The sequence below is a fragment of the Cnephaeus nilssonii genome, assembly GCF_951640355.1.
Source record: "Cnephaeus nilssonii genome assembly, chromosome: 8".
Classification (NCBI taxonomy): Eukaryota; Metazoa; Chordata; class Mammalia; order Chiroptera; family Vespertilionidae; genus Cnephaeus; species Cnephaeus nilssonii.
In genome coordinates, this window is record NC_137079.1 from 102,746,870 (window position 1) to 102,756,532 (window position 9,663).

General features: G+C 39.9%; 1 protein-coding gene across 1 annotated transcript in view; it reads right to left on the minus strand.

Moving 5' to 3' along the window:
- The window catches only part of LOC307104091 (cryptic protein-like), a gene marked incomplete at both ends in the record, with an annotated part of 11,147 nt that extends 4,429 nt beyond the window's left edge, over nt 1–6,718 (minus strand). The window contains 5 exons of the mRNA XM_079778727.1: nt 4,833–4,942; nt 5,053–5,167; nt 6,086–6,259; nt 6,351–6,397; nt 6,696–6,718. Coding sequence (XP_079634853.1) covers nt 4,833–4,942; nt 5,053–5,167; nt 6,086–6,259; nt 6,351–6,397; nt 6,696–6,718 — 469 coding nt within the window. The remainder of the gene's footprint in view (nt 1–4,832; nt 4,943–5,052; nt 5,168–6,085; nt 6,260–6,350; nt 6,398–6,695) is intronic.
- Nucleotides 6,719–9,663: the final 2,945 nt, after the last annotated feature.

Below are 9,663 nucleotides of genomic sequence, written 5' to 3' on the forward strand. Positions count from 1 at the left end.
GCTCCTGCACCAGGCCTTACCTCACAGTGACCTGGGTGCCAGGATGTTCCTGGGACATGGGCACTGGGCGCCTATGTATGCAAATTAACCGCCATATTTTTTGGGTTAATTTGCATAGTCACTCTGATTGGCTATGGGCGTAGCGAAGGTATGGTCAATTTACATGTTTGTCTATTATTAGGTATATATATATATATACACACACACACACACACACACACACACACACACACACACACTGAGTGTCCAGATTATTATGCATTCAGAGATCATAATAATCTGGCCACTCAGTGTACATTCTTCTCAAATGCACATGGAACATTCTCAAAAATAGACCACATGTTAGGGTACAAAACAAGCCTACACAAATTCAAGAAGATTGATATAATACCAAGCATCTTCTCGGATCACAATGGCATGAAATTAGAAATTAACTACAATAAAAAAATACTCAAATACATGGAGACTAAATAGCATGTTATTAAGCAATGAAAGGATTACCAATGAATCAAGCAAGAAATTAAAAACTTCCTGGAAACAAATGAAAATGAACACACAACCACTCAAAACCTATGGGACACAGTGAATGCAGTTCTGAAAGGGAAGTTCATAGCACTACAGGCCTAACTCAAGAAATAAAAGAAGTACTAATACACTATCTAAACCTAAAATTAAATTAATTAGAAAGAGAACAGCAATAAAAGCCCAGAGGAAGTAAAAGGAAGGAAATAATAAAGATCAGAGCAGAAATAAATGACATAGAAACTAAAGAAAAGTACAAAAGATCAATAAATCCAAGAGCTGATTCTTTGAAAAGATAAACAAAATTGATGAACCCCTAGCCAGACTCATCAAAAAACAAAGAGAGAGGACCCAAATAAATCAAACAAGATATGAAAGAGCCAATATAGCAACAGACAACACAGAAATACAAAGGATTGTAAATAAATACTATGAACAATTATATGCCAACAAACTAGATGAACCTGGGTGAAATGGACAAATTCCTAGAAATATGCAATCTTCCAAAACTCAATCAGGAAGAATCAGAAAACCTGAGTAGGCCAGTAACAACTGATGAAATTGAAGCAGTAATTCAAAAACTTCCAGCAAATAAAAGTCCTAGACCCAATGGATTTACAGGTGAATTTTACCAAACATTCAAAGAAAAACTAACACCTATCCTCCTCACACTATTCTAAAATATTCCAGAGGAAGACACACTTCCAAGTTGTTGTTGTTGTGTTTTTTTTATGAAGCCAGCATTATCCTAACTCCAAAACCAGATAAAGACACTACAAAGAAAGAGAATTACAGGCCAATACCCCTGATGAATATAGATGCTAAAATTCTCAACAAAACATTAGCATATCAGATCCAGCAATATATTAAAAAGATCATACGCCATGATCAAGTGGGATTTATTCAAGGGATGCAAGGCTGGTACAATATTTGCAAATCAATAAATGTGATACATCACATAAACAAATTGAAAGATAAAAACCACATGATCATATCAATAGATACAGAAAAAGCAAAATAGGGCATCCTTTTTTGATAAAAACTCTCAGCAAAGTGGGAATAGAGGGATCATATCTCAACATAATAAAGCCCATATATGACAAACCTACAGCAAACATAACACTCAATGACCAAAACTAAAAGGGTTTCTCTTAAAAACAGGAACAAGACAAGGATGTCTGCTTTCACCACCCTTATTTAACATAGTACTGGAAATCTTAGCTACAGCCAGCAGATGAGAAGAAGAGGTAAAAGGCATCCAAATTGGAAAGGAGGAAGCAAAACTGTTATTATTCACAGATGACATGATATTGGATATAGAAAAGCCTAAAGACTCCACCAGGGAACTACTAGACTTAATAAGTGAATTCAGCAAGGTAGCAGGATACAAAATCAACATGTAGAAATCAATGGCATTTTTATACACCAATAATGAACTCTCAGAAAAAGAAAATTAAAAAGCAATCCTATTTACCATTGCAACAACAACAAAAAAGATACCTAGGAATAAACTTAACCAAGGAAGTAAAAGACCTGTACTTGGAAAACTATAGGACATTGAAAAAATAAATAGAGGAAGATAGAAACAAATAGAAGTGTATACAATGTTTATGGATTGGAAGAATTAACCTCATTAAAATGTCTATACTATCCAACGCAATCTATAGATTCAACACAATCTGTATTTAAATCCCAAAGGAGAAAATAAACAATTGGGACTACATTAAAATAAAAAGCTTCTATATAGCAAAAGAAATAACCATCAAATTAAAAAGGGATGCCCTAGCCGGCTTGGCTCAGTGGATAGAGTGTCAGCCTGCGGACTGAAGGGTCCCAGGTTCGATTCCGGCCAAGGGCACATGCCTGGGTTGCGGGCTCGGTCCCCAGTGGGGGGCGTGCAGGAGGCAGCTGATCAGTGATTCTCATCATTGATGTTTCTATCTCTCTCCTTCTCCCTTCCTCTCTGAAATCAATAAAGAAATATAAAAAAAAATTTTTTTTAAAAAAGGGAACCCACTGAATGGGAGAACATATTTGCCAATTATAGATTTGAAAAGGGGTTAATATCCAAAATACGTAAAGTACTCATAAAACTCAACAAAAAGAAGACAAACAATCTAATTTAAAAATGGGCACAAGACCTGAATAGACATTTCTCCATAATCATCAGAGAAATGCAAATTAAAACCACAATGAGATATCACCTCACACCTGTCAGAAAGGCTATAATTAAAAAATCAACAAACAAGTGCTGGTGAGAATGTGGAGAAAAGGAAACACTAGTTCACTGCTGGTGGGAATACAGATGGTACAGCCACTATGGAAAACAGTATGGAGTTTCCTCAAAAAATTAAAAATGGAACTTCCATTTGGCCCAGGGTTCCCATTTCTGGGAATATATTCTAAAAACACCAAAACTCCAATCAGAAAGAATATATGCACTCCTCTGTTCATAGCAGCATTATTTACACTAGCTAAGATTTGGAAACAGCCCAAGTGTCCATCCGTAGATGAATGGATAAAAAAAGCTGTGGGATATTTACACTATGGAATACTAGGCAGCTGTAAAAAAGAGAGATCTCTTACCCTTTGGGACAGCATGGATGGACCTGGAAAATATTATGCTGAGTGAAATAAACTAATCTGAGAAAGACAAATATCACATGATGTCACTTATTTGTGGAATCTAATGAACAAAATGAATTGACCAATAAAATAACACCCAAAGCAGGGAGGCATGAAACAGACTGACAAACCTCAATGTGGGGTTGGGGGAATGAGAAAAGATAAACCAAAGAACTTATATACTTATATGTATAGCCCATTGACACGAACAATAGGGTAGTGTAGAGTAAAGACCTTGGGAGTGGATAGGGGCTGGGAGGAGGGGGGAAAGGGGGAGAAAATGGAAGATTTCCTGTAATATCAACAATTTAAAAAATTTTTAAAGCAAAAAATATCTTCTTTATTTTGTATCGATGATTATTCTTATAGGTAGAGTATAGAAATGGCACAGTGTTTGAGAATCAGATCCTGAACCCTTATGTACTGCTATTGGGAATATAAACTGACACAGCCATTATGGAAAACAGTATGGAGGTTCCTCAAACATTAAAAATAGAACTTCCATACAAACCAGCAATCCCACTTCTGGATATTTATCCAAAGAAATCCAAATCACTAATTCCAAAAGATATATGCATCCCCATGTTCATTGCAGCATTATTTACAAATAGCCAAGATATATAAGTACACAGGTATACATCAGTGGATGACAGGATAAAGAAAATGTGAGATATATATATATGTATGTATATATACACACACACACACACACACACACATATATATATATATATATATATATGACATTTTACATATATATATCTATCTATACTAATAATAGAGGAATATGCAAATTGTCTGAGACACAGTCACAGTAACAGTAACAACCAAACAGCAGACTGCCTGGGCAACCAGGGGTTAGTGAGAGATGACCAAACAACTGAACAGCAGGCTGCATGGGGTGACCAGGCCAGCGGGGGGAGGGCAGTTGGGGGTAGTCAGGCAGGCAGGCAGGTGTGCAGTTAGCAGCCAGCGGTCCGGATTGTGAGAGGGATGTCCGACTGCCAGTTTAGGCCAGATCCCGGAGATCAGGCATCCCCTGGTGGGTCCTGGATTGGAGAAGGTGCAGGCTGGGCTGAGGGGACCGCCCCCCTCCCCAACCTCCCCCCCCCTTCCTGTGCATGAATTTCATGCACTACTGGGCCTCTAGTATATATATGTAAAAGTATTCAGCCATAAAAAATGGGAAATCTTACCATTTCTAATAGCATAGATGGACCTTGAGGGATTATGCTAAGTGAAATAAGTCAGACAGAGAAAGACAAATGCCATGTGATGTCACATATGTTGAATATTAAACAGCAACCAAAAAATGGGAAACTTATAGATGCAGAAAACAGATTTGTGGCTGCCAAGTTGTGGGGGCGAGGTGGGAGGGGCGGTGAAATGGTTGAGGGTACAAGCTTCCAGTTAAAAACTTTATTTCGCAAATGTTTCATCCTCAGGAGCAGCAAATGTTTCATCCTCGGCATGGGCCGCCTCAGCGGCTGCGTGTCATCAGAAATGGCTGCGCGTGTCAAGGTTGACTATGTGATTCACAATAAATGTGACTTTCCTGAATAATGAATCGACCCAGTATGCTTATTTCTGTGTCGCCTGGCAAGGTAGATCTCTATGGGTTGGTGTCTATAAGGAGCAATTGTTTGCATGTGTGGACTATGAGCACAGGAGGTGGGTGCCCTTACCGCAGGGGCCGGGTGTCTGGCGAGGAAGGCAGTGCAGCGCCCCGAAGACGCACCGGCAGAGCCGGCAGCCGCAGACGGTCCAGGATCCGTGCGCCAGGGAGCCGCACTCGCTGAGAGGCCGAGATCCGCGTTAGTACAGCCAGCGTGTGCCTCCCACCCCGCGCCTCTCACCACGCGGCCGCCCCCTCCGGTCCGCCACCCCGCTCATCTCTGCACCCACCTGTGCCTCAGGTCGTGCTCGCAGTAGCGGCCGGTGAAATGGGCGGAGCACACGCAGAAGCTGCCCAGCACACAGGTGCCGCCGTTCATGCAGCAACGCGGGGGCGGGAATGCACCTAGGAGGGTCGCCTGGGCGTCAGCTAGGAGCTTAGGGAGCTGTCCGCCCGAAGAGGGCAGGAGGCGATCGCCACGGGGAGGCAATAAAATTAGCTCCCTGATTAGTGTGTTTGCTCAACTAAACCCCGCTTGTTAATCGAAGGATTAAAAACAAACTACCTTGGGTGAAGTCGGGTCAGGAACAAGTGGGATGACAGGACGTGAAACCCTCCCCCAGCAGTAAGGTTTTTAGGGTTTTCTTTCTCCCTTTTCCCCTCCCTCCTTCCTTTCTTTCCTTCTTTCACATGTTAAATTCAGGATGTGACTTTGCTGACAATGATTGAAGACAGGCCTCCCAGGTGAGGACCACCCACGGGTGCAATGATGCCACCCTACCCGCCACAACCTCACCACCCCCACTACCGCCGCCAGAGGGGCCCCCTGAGGACATGGGATCTGGCGCCTGAGCGTCTGCAATAAGCCAAGCAAAGTCTGCTATTATCTTGGGTTTGGGGTATTTGTTTTAAATACATTTCAGTCATCTTTCTGGACCTGAGAAAAATACCCACTTAAGAGCAAATGCACATGGACACATATGCGATAGGCCTGGGGTCGGGGAGAGGGAAGCGAGGTGGAGGGAGTCAATTGCGGGGGAAGCGGGGAGGGAGACATCAATAATACTTGAAACAATAAAGATAAATTTTTCAAGAGCAAATGCAACGTTTTACAATGAGGTAGGTAAAACTTTTTTTCCAGAGTAAAAGAACACCTCACTAGGAAAAAATTTATTTTATAGTGTATCTTCATTTGAAAATGATAAAATGTTCTCTATTCGGTTTCTTGTCTTATCTTTAATATATCTTAGGGTTTTTCAGACCCTAAATTCGGAGTCCAGTGACAGCTGATTGCAAAGGCTTTAAAACGGCCCGGGGACTTACGCTCTTGGAAAGCCCTGGAATGGGGAAGCAAGTCCTGAGACCTCCGGCTCTCCACGCTCCCATTCATCTCCCTAAAGTTATTCAAAGTCCAGTTGAGTGTTTTCTGCTGGAGCTTCTGAACTGTAGCGTTGTTGACTTCTTCTCTACTACCTTTATGTTTCTCTCTTTGATAGCCTTGTAAAAACATTGAAAATATGAGGCTGATAATGATTGAGAAACAAATACACAATAAAAACTAAAAGACTGTAAATAAAATGCTTCTTACTGTTTCCCAAATGGATCTGTAACACTAAACTGATCATAAGCAGAAGCCTAGAATATTTAAAGAAAAGTATTGAAGTTTAAAATATAAAAAAGCATAACAGAAATTTTCATATGTTAAAATGTAATACAATCACATCATAAAGTAATATTTAATGAGTAATAAATATCATGCAATCATTTTGTAACTTGTAGATTTTGATTAATGTTGTAATCGCTAGAAAGATTTTGAGACCAAAAAAGCATACAATATCTTAACGAGAAGGAACAATCATGCATGTGTTGCAATTTATTATGGAGGCTTTTAACAGCCCCTCTTGACTGTAAGGTCTAGATGATCTTTCCTTACCTAATAGGGTGGCTCCATGTCATTTTCTCACTGACAGGTCTGGTATGAGAGTATCCTTCTCTCATCAATATATTGAAGATCAATTTCCAAGGAAGTTGAGTATGACGGTGTTTGTATTTGAAGGTGTCTTTACTCAAGGTCCTAGAGTAACTGCATCAGGATACAAGATGGATAAGTACAGTAGACGCAGGTATTTTCTATCCTCTGCTTAGGCCACAGGAAACAATGAGATCTCTGAGTTCAGATGTGGAAGCTGTTAGGCAATTGCCTGTTGTGAAGCTGGGTCATGCAGAGCCTCAAGGACTATCCCCTCAATGAGACTCAGCTGGGAGAAGGGGGGTGGAGACATGGCTGAGTCTCTCCGGGACAGTTTACAGTGCTGACAGCAGCAAGAGTAAACTAACCCCAATGTAAAACATTGATGACCAAGGCAACAAGTATTTCCCTCACTGGAAAAAAAAGTTAAGACCCCAACGTGAACAAATAGGTTTTCATAGGAAAATGGAGATTTTATATTGCTAACTCTTTATACTGGGAGATGAAGGGGGTCCAGATAGAAAAGAGAGCTGCTATGTGGGACATAACCAGCAGGCTTGGATCCCAAAAGTCTTAAGTGGGGAGCATGAATATAAAGGGAGATACTTCAACACCTGCTTTCTGAGGATGTCAACATTTCCACAGACGGAGCCTTTTCTCTGTGTCCAGCATAGTGGTAAATAAGTCATATGCATTATTCATTTCATATAGCACTGCTCTGGGGAGGCACTATTATTATTCCCCCAGGTAAAAGATGAAGAAACTAAGGCTTAGAGTTTAAGACCCTTGTGGCAGTTAGATCTTTGAAAAACATGAAATATATAGATAGTATGAGAAGAAGGTTTTACGGTGCTCAGCATCCAAATACTTGGGAACACAGGAGTAACTACCACCCACCATCATCTGAATCCAAGAAGGGAGTGATTTAGGAACCTCTTTTGAGACTTTCTGAGTCTCAGTTTTTCTAATTGCTAAAATAGTGATCCTCAGAGCCCTTTTATCAGCACTAAAGAGGACACCTTGAAACTTTGGTGCAAATTGTTCTGTGATTTTTAATATAAAAACTGCTTTCTAAAAATAGCATGCTTCCTTCAAGGATGATATTGTCTTTGTTACTGACAATATTTAAACCTTTAAATGTGAGGTTTATTAAAAAGGTTGTTAAATAAAGCGATAGTGAGTCAGTGAGCCCGGCTGCAGTGAGGCCTCCCAATCACTGGTTCTGTGAGCTGCCAGGACCAGGTTGGGACCAGCAGATCCTAGTGGTCAGGACATGCTGAGGATGACACCTGTCAGCTTCATGAAACATCTGTAATTGAAATCATGACAAACACACATTAAATTTGTTACTTCTTGATAATTCCATAATTTAGTTATACATAAAAGTAAGTACATTTTATTACCTTAAATCAGTAGAAACTTCTATACAACCTAACTGGCTTATGTACTAAAATGAAACTGGGTATAAGCTAAAGGATTATATATACTTGAATAAGAAGTATAAAAACTGTTCCATTTACAGGATGACACTAAATCCAATCCTAATATTAAATATTAATATTTAGTATTAATATATTAAATTATCTAATATTAGCATTTTTAAAGTAGTAGCTAAAATCTAACTTTCCCCCACAGTTATTTTTAATTAAATTTATATTGTGGACTTTCAAATTTATACAAAAGCTAGGACAATGATCCCATAAACCTGCCTAGGTTCAACAAATAAATATCAACTTTTGCCAATCCTAGCAGATTTATTTCCCACATGCTTTTGCTTTAAGTTTTTAAAGCAAATCTCCAACATCATGATATTTCTTAGGTCAAATAAGGTTTTGTAAATATGCACTTTATAAATGGAAACTATAGAAATAAGAAAGACAATGTCTTGCCAGAAAGACAGGATTGAGAGGCTAGAAATAGCCATGGAATGTCCCACCTTTGGCTGTTTGCTTAAGATCTAAAGTCAGCTCTAAGGAGAGAAAGGGCTGATGGCCTAGAGGTGATAAAGTTGCTAAACCTCTTTTTTCAGCATCCTGTCGCTTGCTCTTATTTACTTAAAGGTCTTATAAAAAGAACTTTGCATTTCACTGTAGAAGAACCCAGGTTTGCTTGGTTAATGAGTCCCAGCTGGAAGGAGTTGCTTAGGAGCAGCTGGAGATCAAGTGGTGGGGCCGCAGACTCCCAGATCTAGGAAAGGTCCTTTCTTGTTATCAGTTATAAACAGATAAGATTTGGAGCCAACTCACTCATCAGACTTTCAGGGGAACTTCTGACTCATTTTGAGCTGCCATAAGGTGTGTGGGAATGGGGACACCCTGTCTCAGGATTGGAGACCACCCCACCTCTGTTTCCTTAATACATCAAACAGTCACTGATGAAATGGTTCTACAACAAATTAGGTGTGAAGGAACTTTCTGAGAATGACTTTAGAGCAGTGTTGGTCAATGTGTGTTACTAGCTGGGTTTTCCTTTAAGCCACACCTCAGACCTTTTTCACTCAGAAACCCCAGGCAAGGCTGAGAACAGCATCAAGATTTTTTAATTTTTTTTCACCAGTCCAGGTGACTCTGGTGTGCAGCCAGAATTGATTCTATGTCTATGTTCTGCTTGGCTATGTGCTCCCAAGGAGGGGATACTCCTTTCAAGCCTTTGCATTCCACCCTTAAGCACAGTGTCTGATGCACCACGGGTACCAGGGCACCACACAATGAAGTGTTAGTTGTGTAAATAAAAGAATAAGTAGATTATTATACTTAGACTCACTTTTTAGTGAGGGAAGTGAAATCTAAGAAGAAACTGGCTTGTGGCTATATAATGTGGAAGAAGACAAACTTCTCTCTCCCCCAAGGTTCTTCTAGCTGGTCTAATAATAAGATAGACATGAAAGAGACTAGCAAGAGAAAAATAACCAAATGTAATACATACATATGTA